Here is a 20,820-nt window from a genome sequence, read left to right on the forward strand (position 1 = left end):
TACTTGAACACCCTTACAAACTATTTATTCATGCATAAATGAATGGTTGAAATGCATGACATTCTACTACCTGCCTAACACGCGAGATGGTACTAGCTTTGGGGTTGCATGGAGAGAGGGGGGGGGGGGTTCGATTCCTTAGAGGGGTTTTGATTCTAGCTCTAAGGAAAGCATATTTACACTTTGTTTATTTAAACAATGATATTTTTTGGAAAAATGAGTCATTTTTCAAGAAGCAGTTTCTATAAAATTCTCTTATTTTATAATGTTAGGTAACAACTTTAAATAAGTTGAAAAAAAATTTCTTAACTTCCCTTATTTAATTTATTGTAAGATAGAGTTGTTTTCTAAAACAATTTAGTGGAAAAAAATCTCTAAAAATAAATCATACTTTTTATGTTGACCAAAGATAGTTTTCTTTTAACTCATTTTTTTTATATTACCAAACACTGAAAAACACAAAAAATTATCTTTACACAAGATTTTCTATCGAAATAGACGAAGCGTTAGTATTAAATAATTAATATTTCTAACCAATTTTTAAAAGATATTATACTTAGTGTACAAAACTGGCAGTGGCTATAAAATATAATGATAGGCATCCTTACCGAACCTACCAATGAAGTTTCTAACTAACCTAAAAGTAATAATAACGCATGGCGTTATGCATGTGAGGTCTAGACTCTAGATATGGATTATATATGGGAAAAGCTGGTCAGCCCCCAAAAGGCTATCACTTAGAAAAGGCAAAGCAAGTCATAATTAAACAAGTAAAGAAGCCTATTAAAAAGGGAGGAGCAAAAGGCCCACCATAAACTTAAGGAGCTATTATTTATATTTATTGAAGATCGAGGTGCTGGGTATAGATGAAGGAAGAAAGAGGCAGAAGCATTAGAAAGAGGACGTTGCCATGGCGGAGAGAGCAAGCATAGCAGAGTGGCGACCAACAACAATGAACCTCATTCGTAGGAATTTTTGAGGACTTGAAACCCTCTAATTGAATTTTGAATAAAATAAATTAATTGTTATCTTAACCTAATCTCTCTCTCTCTCTCTCTCTCTCTATATATATATATATATAGGTAAAACTTAGAGAAAATCTAATTAGATTTTAATTAGATTTTTCATTTTGTGCCACGTGTCTCATTCTAATTAGATTCTGAATTGAATTTCAATTGAAGTACAATTTTCTGCCATGTGTCCATCTAAATTTTTATTTTTGTGGCAAGTGAATTATTAGAGGCAAAAACTGAAAAGTCTAAAATCAATTAAATTTTAAATCATATATATATATATATATAATGAGAAACTATTACATATTTTAAAAATGTATGGTTTAAAAAAAATGTAAGCTAATACCATGTATAATTTAAACCTTTTCTAAAAAAAAAGTATAATTTGAACCATATAATTGTAATTGTTTTTAATTGTCAACGTTTACATGCATGGAATTACACAATAGTTGTAAATAATAGTTATGAAACAAATGTCCTTGATTCTTACATATAACTACATAGTGATTAATATTAATTGTGAGAAATAATTTTTTGATATATTCAAAATACTATAATAACCTCAACAATTCCTAATTAATGCATCGAAAAGTATTCAATAATTCCTGATACTACCACTATGGGGAGAGGGGTGAACTTGATTCCAAGTCGAGGCCCAGAGGCCTAGAAGGTCAAACTTTAAGAGATGGGCCAGGCCCAAAAATGTGGATTGGAGTAAGAACGCCCGAGGAATAAAGGGAAATTCCCCAGAACATCTCCCGTGAAGATCCAAGTTAGCCACCATTACTAAAACTCTTATCCAAGGAAACAAGTGTGACTTGTCCTTCAGCGGATATGCAGGGGACTATAGGCAACTGATTCCTTCTTGATTTGAGATTCCACCACCATCGGGTCCTCCTCGGGGAAACACTTTGAAATGATAAGAATCACAGAGCTAGTCACCTCCGCATTAATGAGAGGTTATTTACCTAATCTCTTCCACATTAAATGTATATATATTAGCTTGAACAGTACAAACACCCCAAAAAGTCTTATTTCATGATGAAAATGAGGTAAAACAGAGGAATGATGTGACAAGTATCCCATAAATTTATTTGGAAACAAGCCAATTAGGGATATAAGGAAAAAAAATGTCTATAAAAGGGGAGGAGGGTGCAATAGAGAAGGGTTAGGAGATATTGAGGGGAAACCTAAGGAAGAACAAGAGAGAAAAAATTACACAAACTGAGTATAGCCAAGTTTTATTTCTGCTTTTTTGCTTACTCCCTGTACCTCGGGAAAACAATTTGTGTCTCTTAGAATAATTTATCATCTCTCCTATCTTCTTAATCAATTGTTTAGGTCTTCCATTGTGGAACTTCTACCTTATATTTATTATAAATAAATTGTGCAAGTCAATTACTTAGGGAATGTTTGGATTTGCTGTTTCCATAACTCAAACTCTGTTTCCATCACTCATAACTCAAAAATGGTGGGACTCATGCTTGAGAAGTTTGTTTGGTTTTTGTTTCTATCACTCAATTCTCTGATTTTTGAGTGATGAGTTATGGAAACTGAAAACATATTTTAGGTGTTTTCAATTTCCATAACTCTGTTTTCAATGGCATTTTCATAATTAAAACTTTATACTGGGTCCCACGGTCAAACTTTTGATCTCTCCAACACACTTTATCCTCTCTTTTTTTCTTTTCTTTTTTTTGTCTTTCACGGGTCTTAGACACACCTTTCTCTTTTTTCCTTTTTTTTCTTCTTTTCACGTTGGTTTCTAGGTTTGGTTGCATTTTTTTTTCTTTTTCTTTTTTCCCATTCCTTTTCAATGGATTTCTGGGCTTGGGTTCTCTCTTCTTTTTCTTTTTCTTTTTTTTTTTTTTCACAGGGTCTCCATTCCTTTTTTTTTCTTCTCGAGTTCGTCGAGGTTGTCGCTGCTGTTGATGTTGATGTTGCTATAGTGGCTGTGGGGGGTTGTAGCAGAGCCTGCGGTGGTGACCCCCCATCGCCACGATCAGAGGTGAATCTTATTTATTCCACTTCAAGTGTCATGATTTCTTGGGTTCTCCATTGCTGTGATTGGGGTTTTGTATTGGGTTTAAGATGGTGTGTGTAAGCAACTAAATTTCTTGAGCTTGTTGTGGAATTTCTTTGTATTTTTGAGTTTCAGCTTTGTGAATTGTAGGTGGGTTTGTATTATGTAATTATTGAGTTGTTGTGGATGAGTCAATATGGGAATGTATGCACTATGAGGTTGTCGCCGTTGTTGATGTTGATGTTGTTGTTGTGGTTGTGGTGGGTTGTAGCGGCAGTTGCGGCGGGTTGTAGCGGCGGCTACAACGGTGATTGTTGTGACGGTTTGTCACTGTGGGTTGTAGTGGCGCCTGTGACAGTGGTTTTTTTTTTGGGGGGGGTTTTTGGAAAAGAAAAATACTAGGTTTGATTAAAATATGTGTTAACATGGATGAAGAGAAAAGCAGAGAAAAACAGGGGAAAACGAAGAGAAAAGCTGAGAAAAATGAAGGGGAGAGCCAGGGGAAAAAGGAAAAAAAAAAATAAAGGAGAGAGAAAAGTCATCTGACATTGGGTCAGTGTATGGGTCCTAGTTTTTTTAGTTTTTTTGTTGTTGAAAACATAACTGAGTGATGGTGCCAAACGGGTGTGGTATAGAAAATTGTGGTATTTTAAGTGATGAGTGATGAATGATGAATGACAAAAATTGAATGAGGGATGACGAGTGATGACAAAAAAATATCCAAACAGGCCCTTAGTCATTATAGCTTGTTACAGTGTTTGAGTTTTGGACCTCCACATCCAGACAGATTCTGTAGATGAAAATGATAAAAGTATTCAATAATACTACTCCAAGGCCGACGCCAAAACAAAATGACTTATATTTTAGAGAATTGATATCAAACTGTGAAAAGCTTCAATCATTTTGATTTAGAAGAGTTTTCACTCCAATAAATCCCAATACTGCCACCACCAAGATAGATATTGTAAATGTAATGATAAAAGTATTTAATAATATAATAAAGTTTAGATTCAAAATTGGTTGTATCTTTAGGCTACAATCTTACTCAATAAAATAAACATTACTACATATTTTGAAAATCTAACCGTTAAATTATATGTTTTTTGCGTTTTTAAAACATATGTCAAATTTTGTGTCAATCGGATATTATTTATTATATGATCTATAAAATTATATTTTATACATAATTTTAAATTACAAAAACTTGCAATTTAAACAATTTATTGATCATATAGCTATTGATCTTTAATTTTCTAAAAATTTTATAAGTATGAAGAATATAAGAAGAAGATATAATCCAATAATGGATTTGTCAAAATTCACCTCCAATAAAAAAATATTAAATAAGATTATAACCTAAGACTACAATAAATTTTATAGCTAAACTTTATACTTAATAATACCACTCCAAATCAAAAACAGAATGACTTATATTTTGAAGAACTGATATCAAACAGTGAAAACTTTCAATAATTTCGATTAGAAGAGATAAGATTGACACTGCTCCTTACTTATATATACATTAATATATGTACAAATTCAAAGATAGCTATCCAAATCCTAGTGATTCATAGATTAATGGGATCTCATCCACTGCAATTGAACCTCTTTCCAATTAGACTACTAGTACTAGTACTAGTAGTAGGGTTTAGAATAATGATGAAGGAATGGTTCCCATTTTAGATTGTGGGCATTGTAACATTGTGTTGTGCTCAATAATAATTGTTGTCTTGACAAACACCACAATTTCATTTTGTGCTTTCTTTTCAGGCATGCTCTAAATATTATTGTCACGTGCATGTATACGCGTATGCACACATTACAAATGAAAGAAAGTGTAACTATTGATACTATATATAATGGAACTTACCTATAAAAATGATTAAAAGCCAGCACCTTTAAATAATGTCATGGGATGACCAAATCATAGAGGCCCTACAGAGTTTTTTAAATGGCAAATTGATATTAGTATTTTAGAGAACTAGATGGATATACTATAGAGTCTTCAAACTTTTCATTCCGCTCCTAATAAATTAGGGAAAAAGTTAACGAATGTCGTAAAAGTATTACTTTAGGAAACATTTTAAAGATTTTTTATGAAAAAAGAAAAAAAAATTGATTTTTGCAATAGTTTTTTATATTTTTCATAAAATCAGTATAAATACTTTTCTAAAATGATCAATTTTAACATCTATTTTAAGAGTAACTGTTAGCAAGACTCATAAATTATTTAGAAATAATACCAATGTACAAGTACCACTTTTAAGTTTTTAGGACACATTGTCTACCATAGCATTTGTGTTATGGGCCTTATGGCACCATAGCTTTTATTTATGTTATCATTTATAAATGGGTAAAATGTAAAAATGGCCCTTTAAATTTATTCAGATTTCATTTTAATCTTTTAACTTTATTTTTGTTCATTTCAGTCCTCTATCTTTCAAGTTTATTCAATTAAGGCTTTTCCATCAACTTTTGTTATATGTTGTGGTTAATTTTTCATTTTTATAAATTTTTCTTCAAATTTTTTTAATTAAAAAGAATTCAATTAATAATTGAAAAATATTTTCCACATTTTTTTTTTCAAAAAATTTTAACAAAAATTAACAAAAATGCCTTAATTGAAAAAATTTGAAACTTAAAGAACTGAAATGAACATAAGTAAAGTTAAAAAACTGAAATGAAACCTGAAAAAAGTTAGAAAGTCAATTTTGCATTTTAGCATTTATAAATCAAGTTCTTGAAACTTGAAAGTAACATGATGGCTAAAAATAGGTTTGAAAGTATGGTCACTACTTTTGATTTTTTTTTTTCTTTTATTATCTTCTATTAATACAATTCCAAAATTCCCTTTTATCTATTTGATCTCTCAAAGTGGGTGATCCCTAAAAATAATCACAAAAATATGGATTTTGTAGTGATATGAATTATGGAGTATGGACAAACGAGGAGTCAAAAGGTATAATAATAATAATGGAATCATCTACAGAATAATCGAAAAAACATCGTGGGGTGTTTCAAATCTACCCCTTTGGACCAAAGAACACTCAAAGGGCATAGGAGATAGAATTTCAGGACAATAATGCTGATTATGTCCAATGATGACACATTTCATTTCACATATTGAGCATCTTTATTTCTGTTTTCCATTTGCTGCTAAATGCCAAGTTTGCTTATTTTTGTTCCTTGAAATTATAATTGAGAATCTGAGACCACTCTGCTTTCATTTTAAGGACATGATCCATGCTAATTGTTGGTAATCTCTGTTCCTTTACTTGGTGTATGTCATTCAACCGAAAAATTAATGGTATATGTTTATGGCTTTATGCTGTGAACTTTTCTATTCCTTCCTCATACAGTTTAGGTATAATGTGGATGTGCAGACATGGTAAACGGGCGGGTTGGCTCAGGTTGGGTTTAGGTTAGGTCAAAATTGGTTCAAGTCAAATAAGTCATTTTAATAATGAAGCTCAAAAACCGTATAATCTAAATAAAGTTTATTGGCATCAAATAAGAAACTTGAGTTTAAATCTTGTTTACATTTAAAAAAAAAATGTCATAGGTTCAAATCTTATCATGACTACCAAAAAGAAAGAAAAAAAATTAGTTAATTCATCCATAGATATAAAACCTGTCTTTCGATGATTATCTCTTCTATTTTTTATTATTATATTTTTTTTTGATAAGATCTCTTCTATTATTATATTATACAAACATTGGTTTTTTTTTTTTTTTTTTTGGGATGGAAAACATTGGTTCTTGAATTGCTTTATCAAGTCATATTTAAAGAATTGACTATGTGGATTCTAGTTTAATTCCCGTCTACATCAAAAGTTAACTGTTATCTTAGTTTGATAATAAAAAGCCCTCATCAGAAGCTGACGCCATAAGTTAAAACTCTCTTCCTCTTAAAAAAGAAAAAAAAAAAAGAAAAAAGAAAAAAAAGAGAGAATCGACTGCCACTATACAAACATTGGCCTGCGGTCCACAAGGGTACCAGCAAATTAAGTCTTAAAACAACATATGCCAAACACACTTAGCTGTGAATCTATCATTGAGTGCCGACATTACATACATTCTAAAAGATCATTTTATGACTCTAAAATAATTCAATCTTATTGAGAGTTCCTCCATTCATTTCGGGTGAACTTGCTTTCTACATCTGCAACCAAAGGAAATGAGATATAGCATAGAGTGAAGAGTTGAAAAAGGAAAGCTCGAGTGGCGGACCAGAGCCCACTATCTAATAGCTGGACCAAACTGATAAGTGATAATCATAGCCTGAACCTTCCAATACAAAAATTGACATCTTTCAACTATCTGAGACTCGAATAGAATCTGCTGTACAGGTCCTGTCTATGACAATAAGCACTATGTATATTGGCATTTCCATTAATCATGACAGTTTGTTAGGAACCTTTAATACTTTCACGAGTAATGTCAAGGATACCATAAATTTTATAATATAAGCATTACAAACTGGGGTGTCACAAATTATTGAAAATTAACTCAAACATTTATTTTAATTATGTTGTTGAAATACACTAATCACATTCATTGTTATGGTGCCGCATCAATTTACAACCTTTGTCATGGAAAAAAGTGGTAGCTTTAACATTTTCTTACTTTCATCTATGATCTCCAAAAATGTGATTTCTAAAGATCTTAATGGTCGGAAAAGTAATGATATATTCGTTTAGTCTGACAATCTGATTAGGAATTTGATAAAATTTTAACCGACTATATTACTGTGTTTGATATATCCTTAAAAATCTCCTAATAATAATTTGTTTCTCTCAAAAAATGATCTGGTACAGTTTGATTTTGACATAAAGAAATTTACAAGAATAATATGTTCACTCGTGTGTTCTAAAATACAAAAACACTGAAAAGGACAAAAAAGCTAAGCTTTTTCTGAATGAATTTTCCGCCCATCTTTTTTTTAGTTGGACTGGGAAGGTATTGACTCTTTGTGGCATTCAAACCATGACAAAGTTTAATTCCATCTAAACCACATTTCCAACTTCTTAATATAAATTGCAAAATAATGATATGATGGAAATGAAGAATGTGATATGATTCGCATATCAATTTCAACGTTGCAGTCGCACTGCAGAGATTTCCGTATATCATTTGCCAACCATAAGAAAGTGCCAATGTAAGTGTTAGGCACTCCTTCAAAGTGGTGGGGCTGTGTTGAATCTTGTTTTCACCTTGTGGTTTCAATCATACTTCAAACTCCTTTATATAGAATTCACTTACATAGTCCATACTAAATCTCAAGCTGCAAACTGTAAGCAATCAAGACAAACATGGCAAAGTCCTTTCTTCTTGCTATTCTCAAAGCATTGATGATTCTAATATTCGCTGGTTGGATTGCTCTTTGGCTTCTAAAGCCAACAGACCTGTGGACAAGGAAATGGAAAGGAGCTGAGGAGAGTGCTAGGACTACTGTGTTTGGATATTATGGTACAAACTTTTAGACTTCATCAAAATAAATTTTACCTATTGCCAAGAGCCTCACTTTTCAAACTTATTAACTTACAAAACTCCTCCCATTAGATTGGTTTATACTATTCCTTGATTATTACATAATAATGATTGTGAATTATGTAATGAACACTTAATCATAGTGGAGATGCTACAGGTCTTGATTTTGCTGTGTATACGTTCCCTCTAATTGCTGTGGCTATAATTGGACTAGTTTACTTGGATTTGAAAGGCAGGGAACCAAGTAGCAGGTAGTATTATCTGTTATGTACTATTATAACATAACAGACATTAATCTTCTCTTATTGATTTTATTTTCTCCTACTTAACAGGAATGATAGACAAGCAAAGATTTCACCTGGGGCTTTCTCAAATCCGCTAGTTGTGAGCAGTTTTATTGGAGTTTTATCTGCCATTGAAATTCTGGCAGTGTTTCTATTTATCGTCTTCTTAGCATGGACTTTCTATTGCCATATCTCTAATGATTTCAAGAAGTTGATGCCAATAAAAGCACTGAAGTTAGAAATGTGAGTACCATGTTAGATATGTTGGGACACTCAGAACCAAAAATTTCATGATTGTTAATACTCTTCATCTGCATTAATTTCAGATGGCAACTCAAGTACTTTAGAGTGGCAGTCCGGTTTGGTTTACTATCAGAAGCCTGCCTGGCTTTGCTTCTCCTGCCTATTTTGAGGGGTCTGGCCGTATTTCGCTTATTTGGCATCCAGTTTGAAGCTTCAGTAAGATACCATATCTGGATTGGCACAGCTATGCTAACTTTTGCCACTCTTCATGGTGCAAGCACCTTGTTCATCTGGGGTGTTGGCCACCACATTCAGGATGAGGTAATACCTATTCTTTGTATTCACCCTTTGGGATACAAAATTCCTAGTTCATAATTCGTATCAATCATACAGTTTAAAGAGAAATTTCAACCAATACTGTTTGGTATTGCAGTTTAACTAGTTTCCTGTTTTCCTTGGCTTGTAGATATGGAAATGGCAGAAAACAGGTAGGATATACCTTGCTGGGGAGATTGGTCTTGTTACAGGACTAGTAATCTGGATTACAGCACTCCCTCAAATAAGAAGAAAATATTTCGAAATATTTTACTATACACATCATCTGTATGTTGTCTTCCTATTATTCTACCTCTTTCATGCCGGAGATAGGCACTTCTATATGGTTTTCCCCGGGATATTTCTCTTTGGCCTTGACAAGATACTCCGACTCTTGCAATCAAAACCAGAAACCTGCATTCTTTCAGCTCGAATCTTCCCTTCCAAGGCTATGGAGCTTATTCTGCCTAAGGATACAAGTAACTTTTGTAGCCCCTTTTAGTTTTCAGAAAAGCACAAAGTGAAGGATTGAATGTTTTACATGAAGCAATTTTTCTTACTCATTTCAGGTTTGAAGTATAACCCAACTAGTGTGATATTTATAAAGGTACCTAGTATATCCAAATTACAGTGGCACTCCTTCAGTATAACCTCCAGCTCTAGCGTTGATGACAACACAATGTCTGTCATGGTTAAATGTGACGGATCGTGGACGAGTTCTCTCTATGACTTGGTACAAGCTGAGCTAGATTCAAAGGCTGATGCTACGAAGTGCATACCATTAGCAATTGAAGGCCCTTATGGACCTGACTCAATGAACTTCTTAAGGTGTTACAAATTACCATATCACAGTATAACAAAACTTTTTGTTTGAGATGCTTATCCATTCACTATTGCCTAGAAATCATGTTTATGTGATGCACTAACTAAAAATCCTTTTGCAGATATGACAGCGTAGTTCTAGTCGCCGGTGGAATTGGGATAACCCCATTTCTGAGCATTTTGCAGGAAATTGCTTCAGCCCAAAGCAGCAGCAGATATAGATTTCCCACTAGAATGCAACTGATATTTGTTATTAAGAAGTCTCGTGATATATATCTGTTGAACTCAATCTCATCTCTGCTCCAGAACCAGTCAACTGAAAGATGGCATCTGAAAGTTAAAGTTTATGTGACCCAAGAAGTGCAAGATGGACTAACATTAAGAGAAGTACTAACAGATTCATCTCAAGTTCAAACAGTACACTTCAGCACAAAGTGTTCCAATTATGCAACATATGGGCTTGAAAGTTCACTTTGTATTGCTGCCCTGGCTGGATTTGCCTCCATTGTGTTCCTTGTTTTCCTTATTTGTTTCAATCTTATCTTTATACCCTCCCAAAAGAAGACCTCTAAGCCCTCCAAAGACAATACTCCATCTTGGGTTGCTGATCTACTTCTCATATCTTCTTTCATCATGGCTTTAATATGCAGCGCTGTCGTGGCAATTATTTTGAGATGGAGAAGGTTAAAGAGTGAGAGTCCACTAGTTCCCCCAAAACAAGGCAAAGCCATGGACATAGAAACAAGTAGTGCTCTTGAGGAACATGAAATCCACTTTGGAGGAAGGCCTGACTTTCAAGGTAATTGAACAAAACCAAAATTATTTTTCTCTGCATTCAAGAACAGTATAGATTAAAACTGTTAGAATAATGGTTAAATGATTAATTTCTTCATTTCCCTAACCACTTATACTTTTGGGATAAGTGGTAATTAATCACATGCTAGTGAACTGAAGAGATATATGTGCTAAGTTATAATTAATCACTAACTAGTGAACTGAACAGATTTATTTGCCAAGTTTCCAAATGAAATGGCTGGATCTGAGATTGGAGTCATGGTGTGTGGACCTGAAGCAATGAAAGAGTCCGTGGCATTAATATGCAAGCAGAACTCTCAAGGAGTTCAGAAAAAGAAACCACACTTCAGATTCCACTCCCTCAACTTCGCACTCTAGTTTCTAGTCTCTACAGTCTACACCAATTTCAAGTTTAAATTACAAGGACGACTGCAAAAGATTGTGTCGTCTCCATATGTAAGCATACCTCCACTAGAGATCATGATAGAGGTTTGTCTACCTAGATGTTTGCTTATATAATTTCTCTCTTTAGGACATAAAATAATGAATTTCAGCATGTACATGTTTTAATTCAATACTATTCTGTACTTGGAAGTTGGAATGTAAAGGACTCGGAACTCTTCTACTTCTCTTCTAGCACATAATCCATTTTAGGTGCAATTCTTATCATGTTAGCACTCATGACAAAACAGACAGCCAGTCAATTCTGTTATCATGGTTCCTGTTTTATTATGCGTTTCTTACCCTATGATGTAACATGATAGTATTAATCTCAATTTCAACTTTTGGAGTACAAAGAGCCTATAGCAAAGTATTAGCATAAACCTTTTCTGTCCACAAGGAAATCATTGAGGATGCCATTTTGAAATTTTAAATGATATAACAGCATGTAGTACGCACACTTGATAGATTTATAATATTTATTCTGAATTATTGAATGGATTCATTTGAAATAGAGAATGATTGTATTCCTTATAAGTTGTTATCATACAATCCCATGGTTTAGATGGTTAAGGTAATTTGGTTTATGAATATATGTTCACTTTATATCTTTTCTGAAATCTGCCTTTTCTTTGGCACCTAACGGCCAATTTGCCCCTTCAATCTCGATATGAAATGTAATCATTCAATTAGTATAGGAGGCTAGATAACTAAAAAAATTCTCTTTCATGGTCAATAATCATCTTGTGAATAATAATAATAATCGTCACATTAAGACACTTCAAAGGCACATAAAGTCAACTTGCCACCAACCAGAAATGAAATATCATTAGTGAAGATTGGTCTGGTTTGGAAGCAAGGGCTTTTCCTTATTCTTGACTTTTATTGGCAGCCGGGTGATGGTATTAATCACTGTAAGCCTTATCACTAGTTCCACAATGGAAAGGGCCTCAAATATACTAATTAAATATATATATATATATATATATATATATATATATATAGAGAGAGAGAGAGAGAGAGAGAGAGAGAGAGAGAGAGAGAGAGGATTTTGCTAATGTGTGCCCTTGAAAGTAGTTATTATTGAAAATAGATAACAATGCTTACAGTAGTAATAGTTACAGGATCGCAAGGGTTCAACAGTATAAAGCTTGAAATTAGTTCTAGTTACAAGATTTGTAGGGAAATAGTGTAGTAGTGAGAATTCTGAAGAGAAAATCTAAAGGAAGAAGAGTTTTCCTAAAGAGAGCTCTAGAGAATTCTTACTTCAACATAAGAGACATCCCACCTTAAATAAGCAAAAACGTAGTAAACAGTAAAAATACAGTGAACAGTAGTGAACAATAACTTTTCTTTTACAGATCAGAATTGGCAAAAACACTTCAACTATTGCCCTTTTGGCGTTTTATGCTGAAAGAGATCAGGTAGCATCGTGCGGACCCATATATATATATATATATATATATATGTATATATACGTATATGAATATGTGTATATATGCCTATCCATAGTGCCTCGACAGTCAAGAAGCGTGTTCGACCTAACTGTACCCAGAAGTCTAGAGTTCGATTCCTAACTAAGGCATTTCGCGACTTCCTTGATACTTGCTAAGTGGGGGTGTGAAACCTTATTGGCTTGCTCTTAAGTTTTAATAGTCCACGCCCACGATAATGGACCTTATTAATTATTATCTTGAAAACCTGTAAAAGAGTGTAAGACCAAAATGTTTGTCACGTGTATTGACATTACACATTTACACCTTGTTTTTTATAGTTCCTCTAATATTTTTGTGTGGATAGGCAACATTAAGAAAATCTTAGTTTGAAACCCAAGAATTGACTGACAATTTGTACTTCTGTCAATTAATAATTAGAATCATGAGTAAAAAATGTTTGCGGGCTCTCCCATCTCTCTGTCTCTCTCAGAATAGATTAATGCAATATAATACTGCTTACTTGGTTGACTAGCACTATAGCAGAGAAAATTGCATCCCAAATTCATTAACAATGTTAGATTTATATTCCATTGATCAATAAATTCAATGAGTAGTCAGCTAAAAAATAAACAAAAACCAATAATATTAACAAGTTCATAAATATATTTTGTCAAAAAGGAATCATGATTTATTTAATACGAATGTGCCTTCCTGTCTCGGTGTCTCTCATCTTTGCTGGCTTCATCAGGCAACCTCCCCCACATTAATTCAATAGGACATTCTTTTGTTAATACAAAAAACAGATGAACTAAATATATAAGGATCATAAAAATTAAAATTTAAGAGAATTTTTTGAGATAAATAGTCTAATGAAGATAATTTAGCTCAACTGGTAAAGTTTAAAGAGTCTAAAGATATCTGGTGTCTTGGTTTGATGATAAAGAACCATCATCAGGAACTAATGCCATAAGTTGAAACTCTCTCACAAAAATATTCACAACAATATTTAAAAAATAATAATAATAACAAAATAGCATTCACACCGGAGGTTGTAGCTGCTCCACCTCTTGTGCCTCACCACTACCACTACCACCACCAATGTTACTATCACCGCGTGCCAACTCCAACAACAAATCCGCAGGCACAGCAGCCGCCTTCTCGGCCATCAACACCGCCACCATTTCCTTCATAGTAGGCCTCCTTTGAGGATCAGGATGACAACAAGCCAATCCAAGCTTCAAGACCATTTCCATCTCCTCCACTTCATACTCACCCCTTATCCTTTGATCCGCAGCCTCACAAATCTTCCCTTTCGAGTACAAATCCCTCACCCAATCAATCAACACTGCCTCATCTTCCTCCACAGCCATCTCGATTGGTCTCCTTCCACATGCCACTTCGAGTATCACAACCCCAAAGCTATACACATCGCTAGCTGATGTGGGTGCAGTGACTTTTGCTAGCTCAGGTGCTAAGTAACCCAATGTGCCCACCACACGTGTCGTGTTAGGAACTTCACCATGTTCATATAACTTAGCCAATCCAAAATCTCCTAGTCTGCCACGCATTTCTGAGTCTAACAATATGTTGCTCGATTTTATGTCTCGATGAATCACAACTTGGTCCCAACCATGATGCAAATAATTTAGGCCTTCAGCAACATCGGCTAAAACTCTTCGACGCTGTTCCCAACCTAGTAATTTTGTAGGCTTGTCGAACACCCATTTGTTAAGGCTACCATTTGGCATGTACTCATAAACAAGCATGAGTTCGTTACCTTTTCGACACCAACCTCGCATTTGTACTAGATTCTTGTGTTGGAGCCTGCCCATGCTCGAGATCTCTGCCATGAATTCTCTTAGCCCTTGTTTGGAATCATGGTTCACGCATTTCACAGCCACTTCCGTGTTGTTTGGTAGCGTTCCTTTGTAGACTTTACCAAACCCACCCGACCCCAAAAGGTCATCATTCGAGAACCCATTGGTGGCAAGGTTGAGCTCCTCGAAAGAAAATCTGTGTGGCCAATATTCGAGCTCCCAATCTTCGATCTCATCCTCTTCTTGCTCCTTCCTCTTGCTATTTCGCCAAAACAAGTAAAACCCAGATGCACAAATGATCAAAAAAGCAACACAACCAATAACAATCCCGGCAATTTCACCGCCTGACAAAGAATTAGACGTCGATTTAGCCTCGAAAACTGGCAAATTCGTAGTGTTTATCTCTCGAGCTGTTCCAATGTCACTCAAGCTCCAAGCTAACACTCTCTGTGCCTCAACCCACTCAGTCTTCGAAGCTGAAAACCCAACAAACATCTCAGCCGAAACATAGTTACCTATCTTCGGATCCTTATAACTAAGCGTAGGAACACTCGGTCGAGACACACCAATTGGAGCTACAGTAACATTGATTTCGAAACTCGTACCATTAAAATCGATCCAAGCGTGTATATTCTCACCAGTCCTCATTCGAACAGGGACAAAACCCCCACTCGAATCATAGTACCCAGCTGTCTGAAACTTCTCAGATATGACACTATTCAAATCAATACCGATGTGATTGTCATCTGGGTCATTGAACTCAGGGTTTCGCCCAGTGTCGAATTCGACAACCAAAAGTGGTGACAAAGAAGGAACAGTAGCGTTGGTGAAGAGCCCGAAGTACTGGCTAGCAAGAGCTCCAGGTGGGGATGTCGAATTGGAGAGCACAAAGGCTAGGCCGAAGCCTGGACTCGACGCAATCTCGGGGAGTACCGAGAACACAAAGGAGGTCGAGAAGGAAGAGATAGAACTGGAATTTGATCTTATCATGGTGAGCTTGGTGGGGTAGAAAGCTCGACCGAATGAGAACGGGTTCGAATCATTTGTGAGTCGAATGACAGGGGAGTCGAGCTTAGCGTCGTTGATGAGAGTGAGATTGGTCGAGTTGATGATTCCATTGAAGGAATTGTAGATGAAATCGAGAGCTGAAGTGGGAGACAGAAAACGTTGGAACAGTAGTAGAATGAGGAGGAAAGGTACGAAGAGTCGCATGATCCGTACAGGTTTTTTTTGTGTACGAAGTGAAGGAGTCGTTTGTTGTTGTTGTTTTTGGCTACGGCGGTGGTTAGTGAGAGATTTGGTGAAGGTGGAGTGGGTGTGGAAGATTGGTCAAAGACATTTTGGTTTGTGCGTGTGTTTGTGTGTGGAAGCTGTGAACTGTGAGGAAAAACTTGATGACGGTTTTGTTTTGATTTGTAATAGTCAAACAGCCATGCTTGGTTAGAGGTTTATGTTGAATACTTGTAACGACTATTAGTTAAAGGTTTATGTTCAACGTATAGCGTCGGCAAACTAATGATAGCTATTTATTAGTTTTTGGGTGTATAGGTGAAAATTGAAACACAAATTTCTAATTTTAGAACCCACAAATATCATATGACTATTCTGTACTAATACTGTTTGTTGTCAAATTGTCATTAATACTAAGTTTTAAAGCTTCTGCTGTTGCATTTATGAGGTAGTACTGTCATTGGCCTGCTTATTTTGAACAAGACTATTTCAATAAGTACGATTATTTAGGTTTTTGGTACGATGATACCTTTATAAGTATAGGGTTTGTAAGGATGGAATAAGAGTTAGGGTTTAAGTTTTTAAAAGGCAGCTTCACATATATATATATATATACATATTTAAATTAAATTAGAGTAAAAATTTTATCTTGTATAAATTTTTTTTTTAAATTAAAAAAGTATTGTATGATTTAATAAAGATCGAGACCCACTCAGTATCACTCATAACTATATTGCAATGAATGTATAATATATATATATATATATATATATATATATATATATTGGTTTTTTATAGAAGAGATGTATAATGAGTTAAGTATGAGTGGATTATCCCGTACGAAAGTGATTTTATCCTATCAATAAGTTAACAATTTACAAATATGTCAAATTGGGTGTCCTTCACCTTGTTGAGACCTTTTTTTTTTCTTTTTTCTTTTTTTTTTTTCTTTTTTTCGTTGTATTATCGTTATTAAAGAATACTTAAAATTTTATGTATTGGTCTAAGGGGCTAACTGTGTAATAAACTTATGGACACCACTCTCTCTCTCTCCCTCAAACTAGAGAAATTATACTGTTTTTATAGTGGACTACGTTACTTTTATTTAATAGTTCATCATTTTCGTAAAAAACTCATACTTATTTAAAATTACTAAATCGTTTATTTATTTTTAAATAAAAAAAAAATCCCAATATTATCGCATTTCACAATAGAGAAGCTGTAAGGCTGTAATTGCTATAAGAGCTCATCATTTTTCTGAATTTGAAAACTATGGTTTTCTTTTCAATAGTTTGAGCATTCTCATCAGATGTTTCAAAAAAAATGCAATTTTGACACACTAAACACCTACTTTATCATTTTACCACATCATTTTACAATATCTCATTTATCAGATGTTTTATCCTTCAATTCTATGCATCAAAATAATATTTACTACACATTAAAATAATATATTTACTCCTCCTGATTATCATCATCATCATCAACAACAACAACAACAACGGCACAACCACCACTGCTGCAACAACGGCCACTAACAACCACTACCGCAACAACAGCCACAACCACCACTGGCACAAACCCACATCCACTAATGCCACCTCAAAAAAAAAAAAAACACACACACACACACACAACTAGAGAGATCAGCACAAACCCACATTCACCAAACCAAACAAACCCACATCCACCTCCGGCACAAACCTACATTCCAAATCCACCAAATCAATTATAAAATTAATTACAATTTACACTAAAATCATAAATTGAATCGGACATACACTTCCAGCCACCATCTCCTTCACACTGGAGTTCCTCTTCGTCGCAAAGCGGGGTCAGTGGTCAGTGGTGAGCCTAGGCGGTCTCTGTCTCTTGGCGTGGCGAGATCGGTATGGCGAGACAGCGATGAGAAAAAACGAGATCAGCGTGGCCAGAGAGAGAGAGCGAGAGAGAGAATTAAATAAGCCAAACATTGTTTGGCATATATGTCCGTATCATCTCATATTTGAGACGGTACTGTAGATATATGTCAAAATTTTTGGCATTTGAAACATCTCATGAGCTCATATTTTGGAGTTTGGTGTGCCAAATGTGCCATATTTTGACATTTGGTACACCTGATGAGAGTGCTCTTATGTGCGTGGAATTACTTGAGGCGAAATTGGATTTTATTTGCTAATTTGAAAGGTTGACTAAAAGTTGAAACTTGGAAAGGCTTTTATGAAAATTCGTAGTCTCTATCTCCACAAAATCTGTTTGTTTCTACAGAAAATAATTCAATAGAAAGTCTTCAATTTTCCGAAAATGTTTTGCTTTTGAATCAAGCTCGTCACTTTTCAATTCAATTCCTTTTAAAGGTTTCATTTTTATTATCGTTTTTTTCCTTCTTAATTTTCAGTGTTCAGATATGAGAAAACGTTTTTTCTGTGAAGCCATGGCTGTGGCATGTCTCGATTCTATATATGTCTTTTTCTGTTTATTTTGTGTGTTCCCCGAATTGTGTGTGTGGTATACATGTGTGTGGTTGCCTAGAAAACTGTTTGGGAAAAGAAAATTTTTGTTTTTTAATCTGAAAGCACTAGACTTTTATTAAATCTGACTAATTATGACCTCATTACATTAGCCTTGTTAGTCAGCAATTACTATAAAATCGGTCACAAATCTGATTGCTTTGCATATTCGGATGCTTGTTTGATGTGAATTTTGAAGTTCTTAACATTGCTGAATCAGTTGATGTAAAAAAATAAAATAAAAAATTAAACAGAACTTTTTTGTTTAAAGCAATTGTTTTCTTTTTGATTAGACACAAACTGACTTAGCGATTTTAGATAGATGTGATTTTTTTAGTAGAATGGTGGATTACTAGGTAAAATTGACATAATCCATCGTGGGAATGATATAATTTCTCCTCAAACTAAACAGATACGAACCTTAATTTGAAATAATAAATAATGGGCATTATCAATTTATTCTTCTATTAAAAGTTAGAATAATATACTAAATAGTTTAAACACTAGACAGAATTTTCAGCTTTTTTTTTTTTTTTTGATAATTTGACAATTAAGATGGAGGAATTCATACCCCCTAAATATTACCATTGCAAATAGCAAAACATGCCAACTAGTTATTTTTCAGCTTTACATAGGAACAAAAATTGTTTATTAAATCACTAATTTGTAAAATAAATGCTAAGAGTATTGTGATTAATTAGTTTTAATCCGTCTTTTTCATCCCAAGAACTTAAATATAGATCAAGAGTTAACACGTGCCAAGAGCCTTGTAGTTTAGTTTGTACCTCTTCATACATAAAATATTTAAGGTCTAGAGGAAGTGATTCAAATGGTAAGATTAACAACATATTATAATTATATAAAAAGAAGCCAGTGTCCGAGAGGGGAATCAAAACTAACATTTGAGAACTTATAAGCAAAGTCCTATTTAAAGTTTTTTAGGGCTATCTAGTGCGCAATGCCAGATCGGCCCAAGGTCGTTCGCACATGAAGTGCTAATAGGATGGTCTTACACTTTGCGAGACGATTTTTGGTGTCATATTCGCCTTTTACTTTTAGGTGGGATGAAATAAATCTTAAATTATATATATATAAAAAAAAAAAAAAGGGAACATGACACATTGATTTGGCAACAAGCATGGTTGATTGTGATTGGGAAAGAATCTCCACAAACTATTCATTAATAATTTTAATTATAAAAGTGTACAAACAACACTTAAAATAATCACTTTATACAAATATTTATTATTTTTAGATAGATAATTTAATTTTAGGTTGGGGTGTCCGTTCAATTACCAAGATATCAATAAGTTTTTTGTCTAAATAATGTTTAAACAACATTTTTCTAGTTTGATAACATGAGACTACTATACACATTCTCTCTCTCATTTATTCACAATTTCACATACATATTCTCATTTTTCTTGTTTGTTCTTGGGTTTCTTGCTTGAACACAACGAAGCATAGCTAGGCTGCCATATGAGGCCCATTTCAAAAAGCCCATAACTACTACAATGCTTATTGTAGACTTGTAGTGCCAATATCTCGATGAATAAATACTCACTGATCTGTATTGTCCTTGTGAATCTCTTGAATTAGCAACGTGCAAATTCATGTTTAAGTTTAGGCAACTTTACACGCACAGACACACACATGGGGGCATCCACCATGTGCAAGTAGCCATGGGTGGCTCACTTGACGTTCACATGCCATTTGGAATGCACGACTTTATTATCATCGATGGTGACGTTGCAAAATATTCTTTCTCAATAAAAGATGAATTGGATACCTTTCATGAATCTCAGTTCTTTAGCATATAGACCACGTCACTTCGCCATTGAATAGTTAAGAGATTCCCAAACGTAGCCTAGGTGTGTTTTATGATCTAAGGTCTTCATATATGCTCCCAATGTACTCTCTGAGTGAACTTGATAATGAATGTGATTGATGTCACATTAACAAATTATGAAAATTGTTGCAAGTTGTAATCTTCTTGAACTCAAAAAATATTTCTCTAGTTGTAAGTTTAATTGGGTTAGGAGAAAGCTAAATTTTACAGCCCACGCTACTGCCAAGCCTGCTGTTGGACTTAAAAGCTATTTTTTGTTTTAATTAAAGCATGAAACCCCTAAAGTCATCTTGAATGTTGGTAAGGCTGATCGCATTATTGTAGGTACCTCTGTTTGATTTTATGAAGTTTGTAGGTTATAAAAAATAAAAATAAAAATAAAAAGATGCAAGTTGCACGTCAATTTGTAAGGCTCATGTAAATTTTGTAATATTTATAATATTGCAAATTATACTCCTATAAATTTTGTTAAATACATTAAATGAGTTTTTTATATAAAAAAAGGGAAATTGAGTTTTAAAAATTGGTAAAGAAAAAGGTTGTTTAGAATTC

The 20,820-nt window shown here is 34.1% G+C and overlaps 2 protein-coding genes across 2 annotated transcripts; one reads left to right on the plus strand and one right to left on the minus strand.

The window, feature by feature from the left end:
- The first annotated feature begins 8,249 nt into the window (after positions 1-8,249).
- Positions 8,250-11,700, plus strand: LOC142630509 (ferric reduction oxidase 8, mitochondrial). The gene is made up of 8 exons (XM_075804504.1): positions 8,250-8,505; positions 8,684-8,777; positions 8,859-9,053; positions 9,137-9,374; positions 9,520-9,847; positions 9,938-10,196; positions 10,313-10,989; positions 11,194-11,700. The coding sequence occupies exons 1-8, from the start codon at positions 8,349-8,351 to the stop codon at positions 11,361-11,363; spliced, it is 2,118 nt and encodes a 705-aa protein (XP_075660619.1). The 5' UTR covers positions 8,250-8,348; the 3' UTR covers positions 11,364-11,700.
- A 1,994-nt stretch (positions 11,701-13,694) lies between these two features.
- Positions 13,695-16,251, minus strand: LOC142630477 (L-type lectin-domain containing receptor kinase S.1). The gene has a single exon (XM_075804478.1). The coding sequence runs from the start codon at positions 15,889-15,891 to the stop codon at positions 13,900-13,902; it is 1,992 nt and encodes a 663-aa protein (XP_075660593.1). The 5' UTR covers positions 15,892-16,251; the 3' UTR covers positions 13,695-13,899.
- Positions 16,252-20,820: the final 4,569 nt, after the last annotated feature.

This window comes from Castanea sativa, chromosome 4, assembly GCF_040712315.1.
Source record: "Castanea sativa cultivar Marrone di Chiusa Pesio chromosome 4, ASM4071231v1".
Classification (NCBI taxonomy): Eukaryota; Viridiplantae; Streptophyta; class Magnoliopsida; order Fagales; family Fagaceae; genus Castanea; species Castanea sativa.

What these genes read in the sequence shown, in the direction of transcription:
- LOC142630509 (XM_075804504.1), top strand. Translation starts at nt 8,349, where the DNA reads ATGGCAAAGTCCTTTCTTCTTGCTATTCTCAAAGCATTGATGATTCTA. An exon ending in GCCACCACATTCAGGATGAG is followed by an intron (nt 9,375 to 9,519) that starts GTAATACCTATT and finishes CTTGGCTTGTAG; the next exon opens with ATATGGAAATGGCAGAAAAC. An exon ending in AGGAAGGCCTGACTTTCAAG is followed by an intron (nt 10,990 to 11,193) that starts GTAATTGAACAA and finishes TGAACTGAACAG; the next exon opens with ATTTATTTGCCAAGTTTCCA.
- LOC142630477 (XM_075804478.1), bottom strand. Translation starts at nt 15,891, where the DNA reads ATGCGACTCTTCGTACCTTTCCTCCTCATTCTACTACTGTTCCAACGT.